The 25,100-nt window shown below is 38.0% G+C and overlaps 1 protein-coding gene and 1 pseudogene across 1 annotated transcript; one reads left to right on the plus strand and one right to left on the minus strand.

The window, feature by feature from the left end:
* Window positions 1–7,011: 7,011 nt before the first annotated feature.
* On the minus strand, window positions 7,012–7,836 carry LOC124959472 (mas-related G-protein coupled receptor member X2-like; annotated as a pseudogene).
* A 9,969-nt stretch (window positions 7,837–17,805) lies between these two features.
* Window positions 17,806–24,120, plus strand: LOC124960163 (mas-related G-protein coupled receptor member X2-like). The gene is made up of 2 exons (XM_047518734.1): window positions 17,806–17,893; window positions 22,618–24,120. Exon 2 carries the CDS (start codon window positions 22,643–22,645, stop codon window positions 23,609–23,611), a length of 969 nt encoding a protein of 322 aa, XP_047374690.1. The 5' UTR covers window positions 17,806–17,893; window positions 22,618–22,642; the 3' UTR covers window positions 23,612–24,120.
* The last annotated feature ends 980 nt before the right edge of the window (window positions 24,121–25,100 follow it).

Below are 25,100 nucleotides of genomic sequence, written 5' to 3' on the forward strand. Positions count from 1 at the left end.
AGATGAGAAGTAGAAAGCACTCCAACCACCAGTTTGTCATGCAACCTCTGAATCAGTTAAGTTCAGGCTGCTTTTCTGATGTATAGGATTTTATTTTTCCCGTACCAAATTTGTTCATTGTGTTTCTCTCTCTCTGTTATCCCTTTCCTCTGCAGTTAACCAGAGCCACCGCTGCTGCTGCAACCTGCGTGATTGGGTGGAATCTAGGAAATGGAGACCATCTGAGTCTGGAAAGTTGGAGACCGCCCCTGGGAGAATGAAATGTCAATGTCTCCAGCGCCCTTTGATCAACAAGTTTACCTGCCTCCTCCCAAAAGTCTGCAGGCAGGGAATTGCTAATTAATATCCTGGGCCCCTACCTGCCTGAATCACTCAGGCTGGCCCTTCCCCCTGCCCATCTGCTTCTCACTTTTTTTGCTATCTCACCAGCATCTCCTGGGCCTAGTCATGTAGGCAGAAAGGAGAGAGATAAGTGGGGAGAGAGCAGGAGAACAAAGGAAACTTTAGTTTATAAGAGGAGCAGGCACTCTCACTTCTCGGGACACAGAACACCAGCCATGGCCCCCTTCAACCTCCTGGGAGAAGAAGTCTGTGTTCCTACCTTTAAATAAGACCTGCTTCATATGCTGGTCTTGGCGTGCTTCTCTGGTGTTATCCTTCAACATTTGAGGAAGCAGAATTTGTCACTGATAACCAGTGGTATCATTGTTACTTGATCAACACACCCGAAGTTCTGAGATTCTAAGAGACTCTGACTGTATAATACTGAATTTTAGTGACTTCCCTCTTTCACCTACCTTGCTGTGAAGCATTACTTCTGCTGCTTGAATTCTGAGCGATGGAAGAACTGGAAATTCAACCTTCCTCTAATCTGCCATCTTGAAACTCCCATTTTAAAAGTTTGATTTTTTTCTTCTATCACTGTTTCCAAAGTAATCTTGCTAGCTTTGCCTCTCCCTCTTTCTTGCTTTGTTACTTCTCCCTGTATACCAGCTCTGATGATACAGTTGAAGGTTCAGAGATAACAAATTCTTTCCTGTTCACTGACCAAAATTTCTGAGTCTCCAAGTTTCTGACAGTTCAATACTATTTATCAGTGGATTCCCTCTGTATCACCCCTTCCTCCTCTTTGATTAGCTGTTCTCTTACTGCTTTGATTTCAGACTGTACAGAAGTTGAGATCTGCAGCCTATCTGTATTCTGGCATGTGGATTCCCAGAACTTACACTCTTTACTAGTAGCTAGATCAGAAATAGAGAGAAGCCAAAGTGCAGAGTCACAGATAACATGCTCTTTATCTCAATTCAGTGATCAGTAATACTTCTCCACCTCCCAAGAGAGGAGTTAGTAAAGGAGAGAGGATTAAATATCCTCATGGGTGTTTCTTTGAATGGCAGGAAACATCTGAAGTGGTCAAGAAATTTTTTCTTAAATTAGAAACTGAGTTCTAATCTCATGCTTGTTTCTAACTCATATGACCCTGAACTTGTCTCTTCTCTCCTCTGATATTCTCCTCCTCATCAAATGCAAAGTTGTACTATATCCAAAGGATCTTCTACTTTTAATATTCTGAATTCATGAGGTTTGACCATTATTTGTTGATTCATTTTTTTTTTCATTCATTCAGGAAACATTTATTGAAAATACTGTATGTACCAGATTCTCAATAAATTCTACAATAAGAACTCAGAATATCATGGAGAAAGAATACACACAGTCATTATCTTTTGAAGCCAGTAATTTAGTGGGTGTATGTGAAGAATAGATCATGACCATATAATAAGATTACTTAGTATTTGTCTATAAGTATAATCAAGTGATGCAAAATGATATAGAGGGTGTCCCCAAAGGATAAAATAGGGAATTTCTCTCCCTGTGTTCTCATCGGAACTTAAAGGGCACTGACTAAGGCTTACCACGGGTGGGGGTCAAGGGCTTGTGTCATGAGATCTCATAATGAGCCCTTCACTGTTTCTGCCACTTCAGCATTTGAACTGTTGATGATTTTCTTTTCACCTGGAGGTCTCTGATCCACAAGAGCCCCTTGCTGATTGCCCTGGTGGCTCCATTTCTGTGGAGAAAAGAGTCCTGGACAATCGTCCTTTCCCAAAAACTTCCATCTTCTTATATCTATTTCAAGAATTTATTGACTTTCCTTTGTGTTTCTGAAATTTACCTTTTGACAGATTTGACAGTTTTGATCTTCCCTCTCTTCCTTTCACACACTCAAACACTCACACACACACTCTCACATAAACACACATCTAGCACTTAGTCATTTAAGGATAGGTGATTTCATCTGATTGTGGACTGGAAGGTGTGATTTTTCCTTCTCTCAACAGGAGCAGGAGGGAAGCGGATGGCATAGTGCTTCAGCAGGGAGACCGAGGGAGCCTGCCTGGGAGTCAGTCTGGGCCCTGAACTTCAGGCTGTGTGATGTGCCTCAACTAATGCTTTGTGCCTCACAGCTTTGTCTAAAGGACAAAGAAAATGTTAACACCCACCTCTTAGGCTTATGGTGAACATAAAATGAGAAGAATGTACCTAGAACCTGGTACATATAGAGTGCTCAACCATTGGCAGGTGATATCACCAGCGGCCAGCTCTGCCCTTCTTCCCCAGCTTCTGGATCTACTTGTGTTAATGTGCTTGCTTTGTGGAATCCAGTCCTTCATTCCTGTGGGACCTAAGTCTTTAGTTGTCTTGCCTTTTAAGTTCATGTTTTCTGTAGTTGTCTTTTTATGGTGCTGTTAAATGCAAAATACACACCAGACTATTGAAGATGTACACTAAAAATACAAAATATTTCATTACTTTTTTAATATCACTCATATATTGAAATGCTAATGTTTTGAATATATTGGGCTAAGTAAGATATGTTAGTATTTTATTATATAATCACTAATTTTTGTCTTTTGCATTTTTATTATGATTACGATAAGTTGTAAATTTATATATACAGCTCACTATATGTTTCTATTGTACAGTGCTGTAGTAAAGTAACTACTGAAACTTCTTAAATGGTCTAACTAAAAGAATTAACACAGGAAAAAATAAAATTCATGATTAATTTATAAAAGGGAAAAAAGTAGATAAAAGATAAAAAACAGACAAGGCATAAAGAAAGTAAATAGTAATATGGCATTCTTAAAACCAACAATGTGTTTCTAAATTATATTTAAATGAACTAAACAATCCTATTAAAATAAACCTACTTCAATTTCAAAGGAACACACTTCAAATATAAAGGCCCATGTATTTTGATAGAAAAATGATAGAAAAAGATGAACAATGAACATAATAAATTAAAGAGGGTACAAGTATAATAATATCAGACAAATTATAATCTGAAGCTAGAAGTATTACTAGACAAAGTGGAGATGTTTCATAATAACAAAAGCATCAATTCATATGGAACATAGCAAAATTATATATGTATGCACTTATAAAGTTCAAGTATGCAAAGTAAAAGGAAGCATAACTAAAAAATAACACACAATTCTAAAATCATCATTGTGATTTGAACTCAAAACTCCTAATAAAAGAAGAAAACAGACATAAAAATCTGTACAGATGCCCTACAACAGATGAATGGATAAAGAAACTGTGGTATATATACACAATGGAATATTATTCAGCCATAAAGAAGAATAATATTATGGCATTTGCAAATAAATGGATGGAATTGGAGAATATCATGCTAAGTGAAATAAGCCAATCCCATAAAACCAAAGGCTGAATGTTTTCCTTGATAAATGGAGAATGATATATAATGGGGGTTGGGGGGGGTGGGGAGTGAGAGAAGAATGGAGGAACTTTAGATTATGTAGAAGGAAATGAGAGGGAGGGGTGTATGAAAAATGGTGGAATGAGACAGACATCATTACCCTATGTACATGTATGATTACACAAATGGTATGAATCTACATCATACACAACCCTAGAAATGAAAAGATGTACCTCATTTGTGTACAATGAATCAAAATGCAGTCTGTAAAAAATTTAAAAATAAATAAATAACTTAAAAAGTCTGTACAGATCCATGAGACTTCTACACATTATTAAGTTATTTGACTTAATTGACATATGTGGAACAATGTACCCAGTAACTGCAAAATACACATTGTTTTCAAATTTATGTAATTTTTTTCTCAAAGTAGAACATACTATGGATACAAAACAAGTCTCAAGACATTTTAAAATACTAATTCATTTTAGGTAGATTCTCTGACCATGGAATTAAACTAGTGTTCAATAATAGGTAACAGGAAACTATTTAAATATTTGAAAATGAATCAGCATGCTCTAATTCATTTACTATAGAAGAAATCACATACGTATAATTGAATAATAATACCAAATGTCACAAATATTGAAGTCATCTAACACAGCAAAGTGAAATTTATAGCTCTTAATGTCTATATTAGAAAAGTGAAAGTATGGAAATTGATATCTTAAGATCTTATCTAATGAAACTTGGAAATGAACAGCAAAAGAAAGAAAATGCAGTAAGTAAAAGAAAGAAGATTACAAAAGTCAGAAATACAAAAACTAAAAAGTGAAGTTCCAAATAGAAAAATAACATACTGATAAAATTAACTTTTTTGGAAAACATAAAATTGTTGAATTCTTAGCATTACCAATCAAGGAAAAAGAAACAGAAAAGAAAACTTGCACCAGGAATCAAAACAACTCATCACAATATATACTTCCAATATTATAGAAGGGATAACAAAAAGCTGTTTTGAAGGATTTTGACAGAATTTGACAATTAAAAAAAAACCTATTCTCTGAGAAATGCAGCTTACCGAACTTGATCAAGAATAAACGGAAATTGCAAAAGTAATCTTCTATTGACTAAGGAAATTAAATGTGTAATTAAAATGTCTTCTACAAAGAAAGCTTTGGGTTCAGATGGCTGCATTGGTGAATTCTTTAAAATGCAAAGAATTTTAAACATAAAGATTTAAGCTTTAAGAGAATTTCAAGCCCAAATAAATAGGAAGAGACAATAAACAGAAGTCAATGAAATATAAAACAAATAATACAGGAAAAAAAGCCCAAAGTTATACGATAGCAAGGAGGTTAATGATATTCCTAAATTTCTAGGAAGAATAATCAGTAAAAAAGAGAAACATCAAGTAGCCAGGTGTGGTATTGCACATCTGTAATTCTAGATGCACATAATTCACTAACCATAAAATTAAAAGACTGATAAATTAGACTTCATGATAAAAATTTCTGCTTTTCAAAAGATACTTAAAAGTGAATATATTTAACACCAATGAATTGAACACTTGAAAATGGTTAAAATTTACAATTTTATTATGTATATTTTATCCCAACAATAAATAGATTGTTTAAAAATGATTACTTTAAAAATGAATAGGAAAGTCTCAGACTGGGACAAATATTTATATTATATATATCTGACAAAGGATTTTTATTTAGAACAAAAAAAATGTAAAAACACAACTCAATGAAAAGGAGCAGCAGTCTTGAATAGACAATTCACAAAAGATATATAGTTATTAAACCCATGAAAAGATGTATACATGGTTTTGGAAATGGCATGCTTCATGTTGCATGTTAGACAATTGTGTCAGGATAGGGAAAATCTTTATTTGGAATTAATTTAAAGAGGGTGAGTAGAAACCAGGATGAAAATGGATAGACTGTGATAGTTTGAAAGTGTCTATTTGTCCAGTCCAAACTTATTTCCCAGATTTCCTTCCCTAGGTTAGGTTGGCTTTAAGATTTGGTGGTGAGAAACAAAGTAGTAGTTGAGCGGGTAGCCAGCACCCAGACACAGCAGGTTCCTGCTCAGGAGGAACTGCCTGGGCAAATAAAAAGTCTGAAATAATCAGGAAGAAATAAGACAAAGCCAAAGATGAGATATATAAAGTAGAGACCTGATGGGTCTTCCAGTCCTGGTATGAACTGGAACTGAACCACTGGAATAGGCCCCAGTTCTTTATTTAAGGGCGAGTACATCAAAGGCAGGTTTCAGAGGGAGGAGTTTTGTTTGTGTGCATTTTTCTCAGCGGTGTGGCAGGGGTCTGGGAGTAAACAGGTTGATTGGCATTTGGCAGGTTTCACCTATCTCCAGAAAGCTGTGCTTGGCTTGAGCAGTGAGCTAGGACAGGGTGCCACTTGAATCAGGTATTCTTGAACCAGTGAATTCTGACCGGGAGTCCCTAAGACCAGGCTTCCCTGCCTAATTATTTGAACATTGCTCAGTTCTGACACATGGTTCATAAATGGCCTCCAGCAAGCAGTCATATTGTTTTTAGGCTTTGAAGGTTTGTTAATGGCTACTGAGTTGTTTCCCTGTTGGCTACTTCATTGGCATGAGCCAGTAGCTAGACCTCTAGCTGCTCCACCTACCCTTCATCACCTCTTCAACTTCTCTGACTGCTGGATCCAGTGTGTGTTTAGCTCCCTGATGATGAGACCCAACTTCTGCAGAACACTAATATCATCAAGCTCACAGATACTGAAAGAGATTGATAGGGGTTCTAGTTGGTTCTTATGGGTCTTGACTCAGGTTCCTTGGTTCTAGCTTGTCTTATAGTCTTTAGTACCAGCCTGAGACCAATGGAAAAAAGTTTTATACAGACTAAATAAAACTTATGATTGTGCAAGGTTCATACCCACACCAGCAAGAACAAGTTAATGAATATTTTAGTTTTTGCAGCCACTTGATTTCTGTTACAACTATTTATCTCTGCCGTGGTTGTGTGAAAGCAGCCACAGATAACACATCAATAAATGGCATCTCTCTCTCTCTCTCTCTCGCTCTCTCTCTCTCTCTCTACATACATCTATATCAATGTCAAGTTCCAGAGACACTTCCTGACATACCACTTCTTTGAAGGAACCTTGAAGATGCAGAATCACTACATTAAGAGGATGCTGGACTCTTCATAGTTTCCCAGGAAGGCTTTCTCTGCTTTTCTCCACCTCAGGTATGTCTTGGAAGGCCTTCTCCAGAACCAACTTGAGTGACTGTCACTGCTGCTGACCATGCTGCCCCCACTTACATGAGCCAACAAAGAAGTAAATGATGGGGTTGGCACCACTCTTAATACCACACAGAAATAAAGCAGTACTCTTAGAAAAATCCAGAATTATATAGTTTTTATGAATCCAGAGCCATAGAAACTCCAGGATGCCTATCGGTAGGCCACAGAAGAGGAAGACCAGGACTGTGAGCCCAATGGTCACATACAACCTGGTCAGTGGCACCCTCGAGAGCCACCGAGGATTCTGACGAGCAGGGTGAGGCTAGACCTGGACAGAACGGTAAGTAAAAAAAGCAGTCATGCAGCTGTGATGAAATAAAACGTCGGACGCCAATAGAAGTCTAAATCCTTAAATAGGGGTTCACAGTGGATGCTCAACAGCAGGGACAGGACCCAGAGTAGGGCGCATATGACAACTGATGTGTGTCTCGGGCGATGGCAGTGGTACCAGATGGGACACTAGAATGACAGGCAGTGCTCAGCGCTAATGGCACTGAGCATGCTCAGGCCTGTAAGGTAGGAACAGTTCACCGCAATGGATAAGTGCTTGAGGATGAAGTTGAGAATGGAAACCAAAGTGTGGGTGAGTTCATTCAGAGAAGTTATAACATGAAAACAGAAATAGGAAGCCGGTTCCCGCCAGGTCGCGGATGTAGACTGAGAAGGCGTTCCCGTGTATTCGGAAGCCCAGAAGCCAGAGCACAACTGCGTTTCCTGCCAATTGGACCAGGGAAATGATGAGGGTCGGCAAGCCCTGGATGGACCATAGGTTGACAGGTTGAGGAAAAGTCCAATTACTTCCACTCACCATTGTGAATTCTGTCCCCTTGGTTGGGATGGTTGGACCTATGCTCACAAACCCTTCACTGGTGCTGTTACGAACATAAAGAAGTCATGAGTTCCTGCTGCATAAGACCTGATTCCCAGGACCACCCTGCTATGTGGGAATTACTGCCCTTGTGTTACAGAGAGGAAACAAATGCTTGCAAATATTATTTTTAAAAAGATCAGGGAGTCCTGGGTCCTGGACTCAAACCCATTTCAAACCCAGTTCATGTCATCTCTAAATGCTGTGCTGGCTACTACTGCACAGGTTCATCTACTGACAGGAATATTCTGTAGTGCAGTCATGCACACTGACCCCTCCCATTTCTGCCAGAGGTTATGCCATGTCTCCAGAATTTCTTGAGGAAGGAAGTCTGGGATAGGATCTGAGATATCAGGAAAGGACTGTGGACAAAGGCATTATCCTGTCCTGGATCAGAATTCTTCTCTCAGGTTAAGAATTTTTAAGAAGCAAAGATGGTCCCAGACCACACTCATGACTAAAAGTGTTGTATGTGGGAGAAAAAAGACTTCTTTGGGGACTTGAAAGGAATGTGGCCTCTTGGTAGGACAGGCGTGAGGATGGTTGGGTCTGGTAGGTGAGAAATGACTAAGTGTGTCATAGAAATGGCTCAGTGTGTCAACCACGGTGGACAGCAGCACTATTCATAACCCCTTGTCTAGATCTGTTGTTACACACTGTATTCACAATGGTTATTTAGTGAATGGATACATGAACAAGGAGACTAATGGTAACAGAAGACTTGGGTTAAATGGCCAAATAAAGCTGTACTATGGAACCAACCTAGATGCCTTCAACAGATGAATGGATAAAGAAAATGTGATATACACACACACACCCAACACACACACACACACACACACACACACACACACAATGGAATATTACTCAGCTTTAAAGAAGAATGAATACGGGCATTTTCTGGTAAATGGATGGAGTCGAAGAATATCAATGCTAAGTGAAATAAACCAAACCCAAATAACCAAAGGCTGAATATTTTCTCTGGTTGCTAATTCACAGTAAGGTGGGGGGATAGAGAAGAATAGAGTTACTTTATATTAGGTAGAGGGGAGTGAAGGGAGGGGAAGAGGTATGGCGGAAGAAATGATAGTATAGTGAAACAGACATTATTACCTCATGTACATGTATGATTACATGACCAATATGATCCTATAATATGTATAATTAGAAAAATGAGAGATTACACTCTGTTTATATATGATCTATCAAAATGTATAAATGCATTCTACTGTCATGTACAACAACTTAGAATAAATAAAATAAAAACAATTTAAAAATGAAATACTACTAAAGAACTTAGAACATTCAGGTAAGGTCACATGAAGAAAATTTCGTTCATCATGAGTGTGTTTAGAAGATTTACTTACGCTTATCCAAATAACTGACATGAACCACTGATGTGCTGTAAAAGCAAGGAACAAAAATGACTTTGCTGGGTACTTGTAACATTTTGGTGCAGAGTATGAGGTTAAGATTTACGTTTGAACTGAATTGCCCAGCAATTCATAGGGTAGAGGAATAAGCAAAGATAAGGTCTGAGTGCCAGTGAAAGATTTTTGAAGTATGCAAATATCTAAAGGAAAGCTATTAAGTGATGTGCTGTGAAGTGTATAATATAAATCTTGCCCATTCTCTCTTCCAACAGAGTTTGCTTTGCAGGTAGAAGTTTTGTGTGAGGGTAGTCTATGAGTGAGAAGTAAAAAGTAAAAAGTACAAGGATTGGAATGGAAAGACATGCTTGCGTATATTTTAACTAGAGAAAGAGAACTAGCTCACACCTGGGTGAATAATAATAGATGATGGAGAGTTTACAAGGTATTGTCTCCTTGCATTCCTTCAGAGACCTCTGAGGTGAGAATTTGTATTACTTCCATTTTACAGAGGATGAAACTAAAGCACAGAGAGAATGAGTGATTTCTCCTGGTCCTACTGAACTCAGTAGAGCTGCCTCAGGGCCCATTGTTTGGCCCTACTGACCCAGCACCACAGAACTGTTGATTACATCTACATGGGGTTGGGGAAGCAGAGGAGTAATTACCAAGTTAAATCCAAGATGTCCATCAAAATTGTGTATTTAAAAAATATAGCATAAACAAACTTCAGAAATGAGAGGAAGGGAAGAAAGAGAAAAGGGGCAAAAAAGAGATGCTTGGAAGCCAAGTCAGAAAGAGATGAGAATATAGAAGCTCTCCCCTGCCTTGCAAGGGCAGCCAAGCCTTAGAGGCCAGAGAACTCACAAGGACCCTCAAGTGAAGACACATCCTTCTCTGGGGTACAGAGAGGCACCTAGAAGTGAATGCATCTGACACGAGGGCTTGTCCATATATATAAAAGCTCCCACAACCTTGGTTGTCCAGAGGAGGATATGGGAGGACGTCTACAACCTGTCATCCCCATTCTGGGAAATTCAGTTGGAATGTGTGGGAGATGCTGCCAGGAGACTGAAGGGCATGAAGAGAGGGATTTGAACTCTTCAATTCCTGGCTCTCTGCTTGTGAGGTTGTGATTTGCAATGGCAGTGCTTCTCCTCCTGCCTGATGGTCACCAAAAATGAAGAAGAGTGAATGACATTTTTTTGAGTAGGGTTCAGCAAATAGATTTCTAGCCTCTCTATCTTTCAGGACTCACATTCATCAGGTATTTCCTATTATATGCAGTCCGGATTGTTTGTAATGGAGAGGAGATCTTATCATTATAGAGAGAGCACAGTGCACAAGGATATTCTTAGATGTTCACAAATTTTTTCCATGGTAGTATAGTTTTCAGGCTTGCAACTATTTGACTAAAAGTAATTTTGAATCTTCCTTTTAGTTTTTTAACACTTACATTAGCTTTCATTGTACTACGACTTACTTTGTTGATTTATATTTTGTTATGATAAATTAGGCAGTTATATTGACAAATTCAACCAGCATAAGCAGAATTGAAGACAGATCCATGTTGTCCTTTTAAAGCATCTTCCAAGTTCCAGGTACTGTAAGGTAGTGCACAGCCCAGGTGCAGTAGAGTCAGTGAAAGACTGTAAGGACTCAGCATTTCTGGAATCAATCAATATATTTCCTAGTCTCCTAGACAGATATTTATTTAAAAGGTGTTTGTTATGCATGGAATTAGCACAGAGCTTGAGCGACTAGGTTTAAATATTTGCTTAATTCATGCATAAACAGCCAAGAGTAACGGCTCCCAAAATGTGCTAAGAAGGACTTCCATATCTTTTCTCTCTTCCTAAAGAAAACTCCTAGATATCCTCTATGCTGAACCTCAAGATGTTACTAAGGTAAATCCATCACTGGTATAGAAATAAGAGAGGCTCTTGGATAAGCCTTTGTCTTCCCTCCATCTTCTCCTCAGGGGAAATTAGTAAAGCTAAAATTAAAGGGCAAAGGGCAAGGCTTTCCTCAGATTGGTCTACTGTAGAGGAAATCCTCTGGTCTTTTGAGTGGTGGTGGCTGCAGGAACTCAGTGAGACCAGATGACTGAGCCACTCTTTTCAAGGTGTCTGACAACTGTGATTTTCAAGCAGGAGATTTTTTTTTTAATTTTATTAAAAAAAATTTTTTAATTGTAAACAAATGGGCTATAACTTGTTTCTCTGGTTGTGCATGAAGTAGAGGTATACCATTTGTGTAATCATACATTTACCTAGGGTAATAGTTTTTGATTCATTCCGTTATTTTTTTTCCTTGCCCCCACTCCTCCGACCCCTCTTATCCCTCTATACAGTCCCTCCTTCCTCCATTCTTGCCCCTTTCCCACCCCCCATTATGTGTCATCATCCGCTTATTAGTGAGATCATTTGTCCTTTGGTTTTTTGAGATTGGCTTATCTCACTTAGCATGATATTCTCCAATTTCATCCATTTGTCTGCGAATGCCATAATTTTATTCTTCTTTATGGCTGAGTAATATTCCATTGTATATTTATACCACAGTTTCTTTATCCATTAATCCACTGAAGGGCATCTAGGTTGGTTCCACAATCTGGCTATTGTGAATTGAGCAGCTATGAACATTGTTGTGGCTGTATCTCTGTAGTATGCTGATTTTAAGTCCTTTGGGTATAGGCCAAGGAGTGGGATAGCTGGGTCAAATGGTGGCTCCGTTCCAAGTTTTCTAAGGAATCTCCACACTGCTTTCCAGAGTGGCAAGCAGGAGATTCTTGAGAAAAATAGATGCTGAACATCTTTCAAGTTCCAGATACAATTCCGTGCTCCAGAAATTCAAACACACGCTCTCTGTTTCAGTCATCTTTCTCATCACTGGGACCAAAAGACCTGATAAGAACAATTTAGAGGAGGAAAAATTAATTTGTCTCATGGTGTCAGAAGTTTAGTCCACTGTCAGCTGACTCCATAGCCCTGGGCCCAAGATCAGACAGACCATCTGGTGGAAGAGTGTGGCATAGGAACGCTGCTCAGCTCATGGCAGCCACGGGGCAGGGAGGAACTCCATCCATCAGGGGCAAAATATTAACCCTAAAGGCATGGCCCCAGTGTCTTACTTCCTCTAGTCCCCCCTACACCTGCCTAAAATTACCACCTAAATTAATCCAAATCAGTAGATTAATCCACTAATCAGATTACATCTCTCATCATCTAATCATCTTGTCATGTCTGAACATTTGTGCATTGTCTCCCACATGAGCTTTTGGGGGACACCTCAAATCTAAACCATAACAATATTGATAGGTTTTTGGTGGAGTCTTTAGGTTTTTACCTATAAAAATCATATCACCTGCAAAACTATGATTTGACATTCTGCCTTCATATTTGTATGTCTTTAATTTTTTTCTTTATCCTAATTACTGTCTGGCTAAGACTTCCAGCAGTATATTGAATAAGAGTAATCAGAGTGCACACCCATATCTGGTTTCAGATATCAGAGGAAATGCTTTTGGCTTTTTCTATGTTAAGCATGATGTTTTGCAGTGAGTTTGTTATATGTAGTTTTTATTATATTGAGGCTCATTCTTCTTATACTTAACTCATTCAGAGTTTATATCATGAAGAACTGTTGAATTTTACCAAATGCATTCTCTGTATCTATTGAGGTGATGATAAAATTTTATTATTCATGTCATATATTCATGTGATATATTCCATTTATTGATTTTCAATTTTGAATGATCCTTTCATTCCTTGGATAAATCCAACTTGATAATAATGGATGATTTTTTTATACTTTTTAAATTGTAGGCAGACATAATACCTTTATTTTATTTTTATGTGGTTCTGAGTATTGAACCTAGGGCCTCATGCATGCTAGGTGAGAACTCTACCACTGAGTCACAACCATAGCCCAGTGGATGATTTTTTAAATGTATTATTTGATTTAATTTGCTAATATTTCATTGAGAAATTTGAAACTATGTTCACCAGGGGTATTGATCTATATTTTTCTTTGTTTGGTACTTGTTTGACTTTTACATATTGTTAATGCTGACCTCATACAATAAGTTTGGAAGAGTTTCCTCCTTTTCAATTTTTTTTTGAAATGTTTGATAAAAATTTGTATTTTTTCTTAGTAGTTGGTGGAATTCATCAGTGAAACCACCTAAGTCTGGCTTTTCTTTGTTGGAAGACTTAATATGAGTGATTCAATCTCCTTACTTGATACACTTAGGTTCAGACTTTCCATGTCTTGAAGGTTTGGTAAGTTATATGTGTCTAGAAATGCAGCCATTTCTCATCAATTCTTCCAATTTTAATAGCTGGTTTGGTAGCCTACTTCCACGAGGGTCGCAGGTGGACACCAGGATGTATTTTTCCTGTAGTGTCTTCTGTAATCACTGGCGTCAACAATTGGGGTATGATGTCGTCATTTTCCACCTTGGCAGTGGCATGCAGGTCCCAGTGGACAGGCAGCAGTAATGGGGCTGCAGAGTTCCACTGTGGAATCCAAGAGGACACACATATATATATAATATCCCAGGGGAATCCCACAATGCTCTGGGAGGTGGTGGGCAGGAGCAGGTGGGGAGAGAATGGGCTCCAAACATAAAGTGGGTAAGCATCAAGGCTTCTACAGTGCTGGGGATAGCACCTCTCCCGCTGTGTTGAAGCCCTTGTCCCCTATAATGTAGGGCACTGCATAGGCTAGGGTGCTGGGGTCACATTTGTACTGCTGAGTCTAGTTGCATTTGTGAGGCTGCATTCCTTTTTGCTAGTGTGATAGAATGTTTGTGTAGCTGTGGGGATGGGGATGTACATCTCCTGTTCCCTAGGGCAGTGTGAACTCTTTCTCAAGGTGGCACTACACTACCATAGGCTGTGCTCTGGGTGTGGCAGGGAGACAACGGGAGTTCCTTCTCGTAGCAAAAATACCATGCCTACCCTAAGGAACTCCCCTTACTGGACTCTGAACCTGTGACAACGATGGAAACCACTTGTAGACAGGATTGTCAAGTAGCCAGAATGCAGGGAGATAGAGTCTGCTGGGGCTCTCCCATCTACCCTTCCATTGCAGTGGAGAGTCCCCTTGGCTATGGTCTGTGGTCACAGTGGCTGATGTGCTTGTTTGTCTATGTTGACACCCAGGTCTCTGTATACTGCAACATTCCCATGTCTCCCTTACTGAGTTCCAGTGTTTTAGTTTTTCTTTCTTTTTGTTGTTATTGTCAATTTTATTTTCTGTGGAGAAGGAGGCAAGTGCTATGCCTCCAAAGATATTTATTCAAATTTCTTTGTCTTTTTCTTTGCTACTGTGTGCAAAGAAATTATTCTATGCAACGATTTCCTCCCAAGGACTAGTTTACATCATCCACCAAATTTTGATAATTTAAGAATAATTTTTTTCATTTAGTTGAAAAAATGTCAATTTCTCTTGAAACTTCTTCTTTAACTCTTGTGATATATAAAAGTTTGTCATTTAACCTCTAAATATTTTGGGTGTTTCCAGTTATCTTTCTGTTACTGATCTCTCAATTACACTATTGCCTGAAAGCAAATACACTGTATGATTTCTGTTATTCAAATTGGTTAAGGTATGTTTTTCTGCCTAGATTGTGGTTGATCTTGATGAATGTTTCTTGTGAACTTCAGTAGTTGTATTATAATCATTGGATCAAACTTTTGAATGTCAGTCAGATCAAATTGACTGAAGATGCTCTTCAATTTCAACTATTCAATTCCTACAAATTTTTGCCTGCTGGATTAGACAATTATTAAAGGAGGAATGATAAAACTTTCAAATCTAAGAGTAGATTATTTCTTCATTGCCTTTCTATTAGAATTTGTCTCAGACATTTTGTCATTCTGTTTTTAGGTTTATGCAATTCGAAATTATGATTTCTTAGAGAACTGACTTTTTTATTATGGGGTCACTGACTCCGATATCCTTGATAATTTTCTTTTTTCTGAAGTGTGCTATGTCTAGAATTGATATGACTTTCAAAAGAAAGAAGGGGTGCATTTTCTCTATCTCTTTCTTTAAATCTATTGTGTCTTTATATTTAAGGTATTTTTCTAGTAGCCAACATATAGTTAGATTTTTTTAAATGCTCACACGGTCTCTGTCTTAAAATTGCTATTGTAAACCATTTACACTTAAAATGATTGTTATAATCAGTAAGTCTACCATATATGCAACTGTAGTCTATTAATTACCCTCATCTTTTTTATTATACTCTTTGACTTTTTTGGGTTAATTGATCATTTTATATGATTCTTTTTCTCTTCTCTCTTACCATATTCATTATTCTTCTATTAAAATTATTTTAATGATTACTCTAGTATTCTCAACACACATTTATGACTAATCTAAGACCACTTTCAATTAATAATACACTTCTTCATGAATAGTTCAATTACAATAACAGGGTATTCTCATTTACTCTTACCTAGCCCCTATAACATCACTGTCATACATTTTTCATTTTCCCATAAGTGATAATCATTCAATATTGTTGCTCTTATTATTTTGAACAAAATAATATCTTTCAGATCTGTTAAGAATAAGAAAAATAAATGATATTATTTTAACTTCATTTATTCCTTTTTTGAATGATTTTCATTTCTCTGAGGAAAACTCCTTTAATATTTCTTTTTTTGTTTGTTTGTTTTTTTGGTGGTGCTGAGGGTTGAACCCAGGGCTTTGTGCATGCAAGGCAAGCACTCTACCAACTGAGCTATATCCCCAATATTACCTGCATGAAAGTTGATCTCAAGGATATAGAGAATGTAATACTTGTTACCAGAGCCTGAGAAAGGTATAGAGAAAGGAGGAGTGGTGAGATGGAAGTAAATGGAATGGATAGGAGGAATAACTTCTTAGGTTCGAGGCACAGTGTGATACCTGTGGTTGAAAACAATTAGTTGAGTATTTTAAAATAATTAATAGGATTTTGAATGTTTCCAACACAAAGAAAGATGTACATCTGAGGTGACAGATCAATTATACTGATGTGATTATTACACATTGTATACATGTATGGAAATGCTATAGAAATATGCCATAAGTGTATATAATTACTATATGCCAATTAAGATCTTCTAAAGAAGATTTCTAGCAATACAGGTATACCAATAACAAATTCAATTTTTGTTTGTTTTACACAGTCCTTTTTTCCTTCAATATGGAAGGATGATTTAACTAGGCCTGGTGTTCTGGGTTGGAGACCATTTTCTCACAACACTTTAAATATCTCACTCCATTCTTTCCTTGCTGCTTGGATTTTGAAGAGAAGTCTGATGTAATTATTTTCCTTATCTTTCATATGTAAGAGGCTTCCTCTGGTGTCTTTCAAGATTTTCTTTGTCTTTCATGTTCTGCAGTTTGAATCCAATATGCCTAGATATAGATGTTGGTTTTTGTTGTATTTATCCTGCTTGGTATTTTCTTAGCTTTGGATTTATGGCTAGGTGTTTTGACAAAAATTTGAAAAATCTCAACCAGTATTATTCTAAACATTTCCCTTTCTTTTCTATCATTTCCTTCTTTTATTTTGAATATGAATATGTTAAACAATTAAAATATTCTGTGTATTTTTTTCTCCAAGTCTTTGTTTTTGAATCTTCACTTTTGTGTTTGGGAAATTCCTATCACCTTCCTTCCATGAGTCTATAGTTTCAAGTCCATTGTATCTTTTTCTAGGTTGTGCACAGTACACTGATGAGAGTTCTTCAATGACATTCTTCATTTCTGTTACAGTGATTTTTTTCTCTTATCATTTACTCTTAGAGTTTCTTCTCTGTGTGTCATATCCACTTATTTTTACACACTGTCCACATTTTCCATGAGAGTCTTTAGAATATTTATCATAGCTATTTTACATCGCTAGTTACTTTCAAATTCTCTACCATATCTAAAATCCTTTGTATCTTTCATGGAAAGCAATTGATACTATCTTTAATATAGATGAATGGATATAAAATACACAAAATGTAAGTTTACTATTCAAATTTGTAACCATAACTAACAAAATCAAGAAAAATAGTTAAATGAAGATGTTGATTCTGAAGAATAGGATTTAGAAAGACTTCCCCCTTCTGTGTGATGCACTTCAGTATTCAAAAAGAATTAGTCAACCAGCATGTGTGACTGCTGTGACAATGAAGAAGAATGGGCCAGGGCATGGAGGACCTCAGATGGCAAGTAAGTTAAATGTGATTTATTTTTAGTTACGTGGCCTCTCCGTACAAGTTCATATTACTTGGAATTCGTGGTCAGTTAGCAGCAAGAAATACCAAAACAAAATTAATTCCAGAGAAGGAGACCTGATTGGGTGGGAATGGGCAGAGATTGAGAGGTAGGAGCAGAGTTTGACCAAATGTCAAGAAACATCTTGTGAGGAACATGACTCAACAGACTCTACACTCTCATTTGTCAGCAGCACTGGGCAGGAAATCACAGGGCTGTCTGGTATCTTGTTAATCATTGGAGCACCGGGACCTCACTCAGATTCTGCAGTCTCCAGGGCAGAGAAGTATCTTTGAGTGACTGTGAACCCAGGAAGCTCTTCCCTTCAACACAGCTTACACCTCTGGCAAAAGAATAGAAGAAAGGTAAGAATTTAGCAAGAACTTATTTCCAAATCATTCTTGACTTTTTCCTTTTACTTCATATACAAATAACTTCACCTTGGCCTGGTGTATGAGGGAATCCACTGGGGTTAGAACTGGAACAGTCAGGAGACTTGAAGCTCCCTCTTTGTAAATTTGGTGCTGGCAGTTAACTGTGGGAAGAATGAAAGCTGTAAACTTGGACCCTTCCCTGTTCTTGGAACATCTGCTCATTTCTCTATTCATTACAACTCTCCAAATTTACTGACATACTGGGAAATCTTCTGCTTTCCTTAACCAAGGAAGTAGGATGGTGTACATGTGTGCTTTTCCAAACTAATTCCTGTGAATAAATTTGTCACTTGTTTTCTTCCTTTATCATTTTTTCTTTGCTTTATGTACCTCTCAGAGTCTCTGTAGGAAGTAGATGGCCTAAAATGAGATAACTGAGAAGTCTAATAAGGGAAAATGTACCAATATGGATAGATTTGGAGAGGTTGCAAGGGATGGTGAGCCTTACCTTACTCCCACCAAGTAAAGTGATATCATGGAACTTGAAATCAACAGGTTTTAAAAGAAAACCAGAAGGAGAAGTCACTGGGACTTAGAGATGGCTGAATATCTAGCTGTCTTTTTGGTGATGGTCCTAGGAAATGTACTACATAGAATCTGTGTCCTTAGTAACACAGTAACACTGCCACTGCCCACTCACTGCCTAGCATAAAGGACCAGGAAATTTAAAATCTCCAAATTACTCTCCCCTTGCCCTTCAATCACCTTTCAATGCGTCCTTTTGAGCAAATGCAACCAGAAGTTGGAGCAAAAGGATCCCCTTATTGGCACATGTAAATGTCTCCTCCTAGGATGGAGAAGAAGGTAGAGAAGGGTGAACATAGCATTCTGATAGCAAATGGGGTATATTCCATCTCTTTGTAAAGCTTTTTCACACTTCGCATTTCTTGGGAATTTTTCTCTCACAAAGTGATAGAATCATTTCCTCATTTATCTCCTCCTAGTTTGTTTGAATGTTTATTTGTATCTCCCTGTATGTTGGCTCTTTCTTTCAAGTAATAGCTCACTACCATAAATGACTTGGAAATAGCATATAATGAAGAAAGGAGTTTATAAGTATTTTTTAATTTCTGAAAATTTGTTCTAATTTGTTACACATGACGGTAGAATGAATTTATGCATTTTGATAGATTATACATAAATGCAGTGTAATTTCTCATTTTTCTGATCACATCAGAAAAATGTAGGATCACATCAGTCATGCAGTCATACATGTACATGAAGTATTAATGTCTGTTTCACTCTACTATCCTTCCTAGCCTCATATCCCTTCCCCTCCCTTCACTCCCCTTATAAGTATTTTAAGTTTATGATATTTGATATGACAAAAAGGAACCTGTTACAGTAGTAGTTTAAACAAGAGAGTGAGAGAGTTGATCAGACCCAGACTGGCAATTCCATTGTGGCAGACACCATGTAAACCTGCAGTTTGCTATTTCCCTCTCTAGAGAGGTGCTCATGGGTTTTCATGTCCTTCAAATACATCATCATTCCAGCCTTAAGGGAAAAAGGAAAGAATGGCAGACTCCAGGAGTTTCTTACATCACTTCTGCCCACTTCCCATTTACCAATGCTCAGCGATGTGCTGCCATCAATAGCCAGGGAGGCTGGGACTACAGTCTACAACTCTTAGCATTGTTATGTGAAAAAGCAGGAGGTTGGCTGTTTGGAGTCATTAGTGGTTTCCACATCCTTGATGTTTTCTCATTGTCCATAAAGCAAGATTTTTCTTTGGAACTCCCCTCATAAGGAACAGAGAACAATGATAAAACCTTGAACAGTGTTCCAGGAGACTCCAATTTCTTTTGAATTTTATCTTTACTCTATGAACTTGAATATATTTTGCATTTGTTTAGTCTCAGATTCTTCTGTTATAAATGGGAATATTATAATTAATGGTATGTGAAGTACCTGGGCTAGAAATCAGAAACATAATAGTGAACAAAAAAAAAAAAAAAAAAAAAAACAACACTGAGAACCAAGCAGGTATACATATGAGAGATAGAGAGTATTGAGTATAATGTGAGAGACCAAAGAGGGAAAATAAGACTTATACTTTGAAAACGGAACTGTGATCTCTGTTCAGTGCCATGAACAAAAAGAGAGGGAGAACACCAGAGACTGTGATCATTCAATCACAACCTCCTCAGGTCAACCAGGTCTGTAGGAACTATGAGAACATGTGATGAATGGATACAGCAGTACTCAATGCTCTGAAGATCCTCTCATCTTCCATTAGGACCTTTCTGTCCTGCGTAAACCTTGGGAAATTTGGATAAATAAGGGCCTTTTCAGAATCACAAAGGGATTCCTGGATGTTAAGCTCTCTTCTCTGTGGTCTTCCACCCACCTCTGTTTTTCATATGTCTTGGTTGTTCTTCCTTGCTATTTCCAAAATTTGCCTATTTATTTTGATAAGACAGATATATGAAATGCCATTTCTAAATTTCTAAGAAACAGTAGTTTCATTCTCCGTCTGTGTAGTCAGTAGATCACCCTGGAAGTGGGGCTGTAGGACTGGTGAAAGGTGTACTTGTGGGTTCACATACACACTTTACCACTTTTTGGACTGAGACAAAGAACAAACTTCACAACTACCTTTTATCTCCATTTTCTCATATGTAGGATGGGAACATGAATAATAACTTGCCTCATATGACTATTCAGAAAAATAAAAAGATGAATTAATCACTTTGCCAACTGCTATTACTATTCACTTACTTATGAGTTGTTCCAACCTAAATTGTACATGATTTTCTCTTATCACTGACAACTCTTCACAAAAGAACATTTTTAAAAAATGCTAGCAGAGAATATGCTTATAAAAATATTTAAAACTACAAAGAACACTACTCAAATTTCATGAGAGAGATAGTGTGTTTTATATTATATACCTCATAGCAAGTTACTTATTAACCACCCTTAGATATCTCCATGTCTCAATTCCTTCTTTTCAGACTCTTTGCTGCTTCTCTCTTTCCTTTCCCAAACTTGCTCAAAGGTACAAGAAATTCAGTTCATCACTGAATCACCTCCCTAAGCAATGGGCTTATACTCTTCTAGGTGCTCAGTAAAGTCATGTACTGGCCCTTCCCAGGATGGAGACATGACACTGACCACCATTTTTTTTAGCTAGTTTTGTAGGCATAAGGAATTCCTTCAAGTGCACCAGAGCTTTTAACAGAAGGGATCATGAAGAATGACATATTCATTCTCTACGTGCACATTTTTTGTTGATTAACTTCACTCAAAAATGTATGTGTTACTACGGAAAGCAGTATGGAGATTCTCAGAAAACTTGGAATGGACCCATCATTTGACCTAGTTATCCCACTCCTTGGTTTATACCCAAAGGACTTAAAATCAGCATACTACAGTAACACAGCCACATCAATGTTTATAGTAGCTCAATTCACTACAACTAGATTAAAGAACCAACCTAGATGCCCTTAAATAGATGAATGGATAAAGAAACTGTGGTATATATACATAATAGAATATTATTCAGCCATAAAAAATTTATGGCATTTATATGGATTTGGAGAATATCATGCTAAGTGAAATAAGCCAGTCCCCAAAACCCAAAGGTCAAATGTTTTCTCTGATAAGTGGATGATGATACAAAATGGGGGAGTGAAGGGGTAAGAAAACAATGGAGGAAGGTTGGATTGTGTAAAGGGAAATGAATCGGGGAGAGGGCAGGGGATGGAAAGATAATGGAAAGAGACAGATATCATTACCCTATGTGCATATATGATTACAAGAATGGTGTGAATCTACATAGTATACAACCATAGAAATGAAAACCTGCATCCCATTTGTGTACAGTGAATCAAAAATGCAGTCTGTAAAAATTAATAAAAAAAAGAAAACAAGGCAAGGAATTCCAGTTTTTTTTTTTAAATGTATGTGTTATAGTCAACCTAATTTTTAGTTGCCCTTAGTCTCTCCTTTTACTCATTCATTCACTTGTTCAATACAAATTTATTGGCCATGTTTTGTGATTCTCAAATACAGTTGGGCACTTAGGACACAGAAATAGGCAAGAGAAAATTGAATCTTGTCTTTGTAAAGCTGATCCACTGTGCCATTTCTAGCACAAGAGGACTGGCCATCCATACACCCCTCCCAGCAAGATGTCACATTCCCTTTGTGATCCTGAGTCATAATCTCTTCTCTCTCCTGCTCTCAATTACTGAAGGTGGCCATGGGTCATGTCTGGGGCTCCTGCTTTCTTGTCGTCTTTTCTTGTCTTCTTCCTTTCTTGAGAGGAAATCTGCATCTAGTTTGAAAGGCTTGCTCATCCCAGAGCTCTGTTGCTGTCCCACGGCATGTACCTGCCTTTTCTCCTCCTGCCTTCCTGTGGTCATGGCATGGCCTAGGACAGTGTGTGGGAATGTTGAGATCCTAGAATTTTCCCATGTTGGTAGAGGACCTGTCTTGTACTAGAGAGAGTCTCGGGCTAGCTCAGCAAGCTGCAGCAGAATTGAATTTGAAGCCAAATTTATAGGTGTTTCCAGTCTTTGATAAATCACCTAATCTCTGCAAGCTTCTGTTTCACTCCCTGTAACAGTGACAGCAATCCCCACATAGCAGGGTGGTATTGAGAATCAGAGCTGTAGCAGTTGGTTGCTCACTTCTGTTTGTGTTCTCAGGGGTACCAGTGGAGGGTTTTTGACTATGGATCCAACCATTCCAGCCTTGTGGACTGAAATCACAATAATGAATGGAAGTGACCAACCTCCTCCTCAAGAGTGCAGCCAGGAGAAACTTATCATGCGTTCGCTGACTTTCATCATTGCCACGGTTGGGCTGGCCGGAAATGCGGCTGTTATCTGGCTCCTGTACTTCTGCATATGCAGGAACGCCTTCTCCATCTACGTTCTCAACCTGGCTGGGGCTGACTTCTTCTTCCTCTGCTGCCACATTATAGGATCGCTGGTGACATTTATCAACTTCTTTCATTCATTCTCAATCTCGGTCCCAGAATTCTTAAACACTGTAATGATCTTTTATTACATTGCAGGCCTGAGCATGCTCAGCTCCATTAGCACTGAACGTTGTCTTTCCGTCTTGTGCCCCGTCTGGTATCGCTACCATCGACCGAGACACATGTCAACTATCACGTGTGCTCTACTCTGGGCCCTGTCCCTGCTGCTGAGCATCCTGGAAGGGGACTATTGTGGTTTTTTGTTGAGGGATTCTGACAATGCTAGGTGTCAGGCGTTTGATTTCATCATTGCTGCATGGTTGATTATCTTAGTTGTGATTCTCCTTTTTTCCAGTCTAGTGCTATTAGTCAGAATCCTCTGTAGCTCCAGGCAAATGCTGCTGACGAGGCTCTACGTGACCATCCTGCTCACTGCCCTGGTTTTCTTCCTCCTGGCAGTGCCCTTGGGTATTTACTGGTTCCTACTATTTTGGTTTCATAATGATATTAGTCCGTTACCTTGTAGTTTTTTCCTGATGGCACTTGCCATGTCCTGTGTTAACAGCTCTGCCAACCCCATCATTTACTTTTTTGTTGGCTCCTTTAGGCAGCGGCAGAAGCAGACCCTCAAGCTGGTTCTCCAGCGGGCCCTGCAGGACTCCTACAGCTGTCCTCAGCAATCCCTGGAGATGTCAGAAGTAACATCGTGTAGCCACTGAGAGCCTCTGCTTTAGTTCAAGAGAGGTGACTTTAAGAGGCCCTTTTTCATAATCTCTTCCTGTGTCAGGACCCTGATCCTCAAATGATTAAGATAATCATCATCCTTGTGAGGACTGAGACAGGGTCTGTCACATGAAGACTGTTACAGTGTTTTGGGAACTCACTCTGGGGCAACACCACATCCCCATATGAGTTTTTCAGTTCTGGGGTCCAGGACTGTTCCCACTTTTGAGGAGTCCCTCCTTCAGCAAAAGGCTGAAAGTGATCCAAGAAATGTCTCAATTTCCTCGGTCACTGCACCTGACAGAGACTAAATGAAAGTTATGTTTTTGGTAAGTTTCTTTTCCTGGTCCCTACAGTTTATGTTTCATTAAAACTGGAAGAATTAAGTTTCAGTCTAGCCTACAAAAGAGCCACGTTCTTTAATCTTGGCAGGCATGTTAGGTTTTCAAATTAAAGGAGGAGAAGGAAAACAAAGGTGGGGATGGATATTCTATAAATCCGAGGAACTAAGGCGTGGGAGGCAGGGAGGGAGGGGGAAATGTGGGGCAAAATTACAATATTATATTGTGTGTATGTACAAATATGTAGCAACAGATCCCATCAATAAGTACAATTATAATTCACCAATAAAAATGAGTGGAAAAAAAGGAGAAAACTTCATTGTATGAGTGTTTCAAAGTTGAGGTATGTTTGGTTGTTTCCAAGTGTTGTCAATTAAGACATCAGCTGCTACAGAAACTGGTTAACATCTACCAAGAGAAGTTTCTTCTTGTTTTCTAGTTCCTTCAGATGCCCAATTATGTTCTTTACTTGAGACAGTTCTACATTTTGATGTAGGTATTTATTACCGTAAACTTCCCCCTTAGTGTTCCTTTTTGCATATTCCCTAACTCTTGGTGTGGTGTCTATCCAGTTTCATTTTTCTTTAGAAATATTTTATTTTTTTCTTTTGTTTGATCATTGACTCACTGGATATTCAGGAGCATGTTGTTTAATTTCCATGTGTTTCCAAGAATTCCTTCTCTTGTTGATTTCCAGTCTCATTTATAGTGATCGAAAAAATAACTGATAGGATTTTGACTTTTAAAAACTTGTTAAGACTCAATTGTGGCCTAACATAATCAATTCTGGGGAATGTTCCATGTGCAGTTGAGAGGAATGTGTATTTAATAAATAAATAAAAATAAGAAGGACATAAAAAGTATAAAGGAAAGAAATCAAACTCTGAATCTAAAAACATATTACAAAGTTATAGTAAGTAAAACTGGTATTTTCACCAATGAGGATATGGAACATTTGAAACTATGAGACATTTCTAGGGGTATGAAAATAGTACTGATGCTTTTGAAAAAAATGTTTGATAGTTCCTTAAAAATGTAAACATATAGTAACACATGACTCAGCAATTCTGTTCCGGTATTTTCTCAAGATAAATAAAAAATATATATCTATACAAAGACTTGTTTGTTTATAGCAGCTCAATTC

Source organism: Sciurus carolinensis, chromosome 11, assembly GCF_902686445.1.
Source record: "Sciurus carolinensis chromosome 11, mSciCar1.2, whole genome shotgun sequence".
Taxonomy (NCBI): Eukaryota; Metazoa; Chordata; class Mammalia; order Rodentia; family Sciuridae; genus Sciurus; species Sciurus carolinensis.

What these genes read in the sequence shown, in the direction of transcription:
- LOC124960163 (XM_047518734.1), top strand. Translation starts at nt 22,643, where the DNA reads ATGGATCCAACCATTCCAGCCTTGTGGACTGAAATCACAATAATGAAT.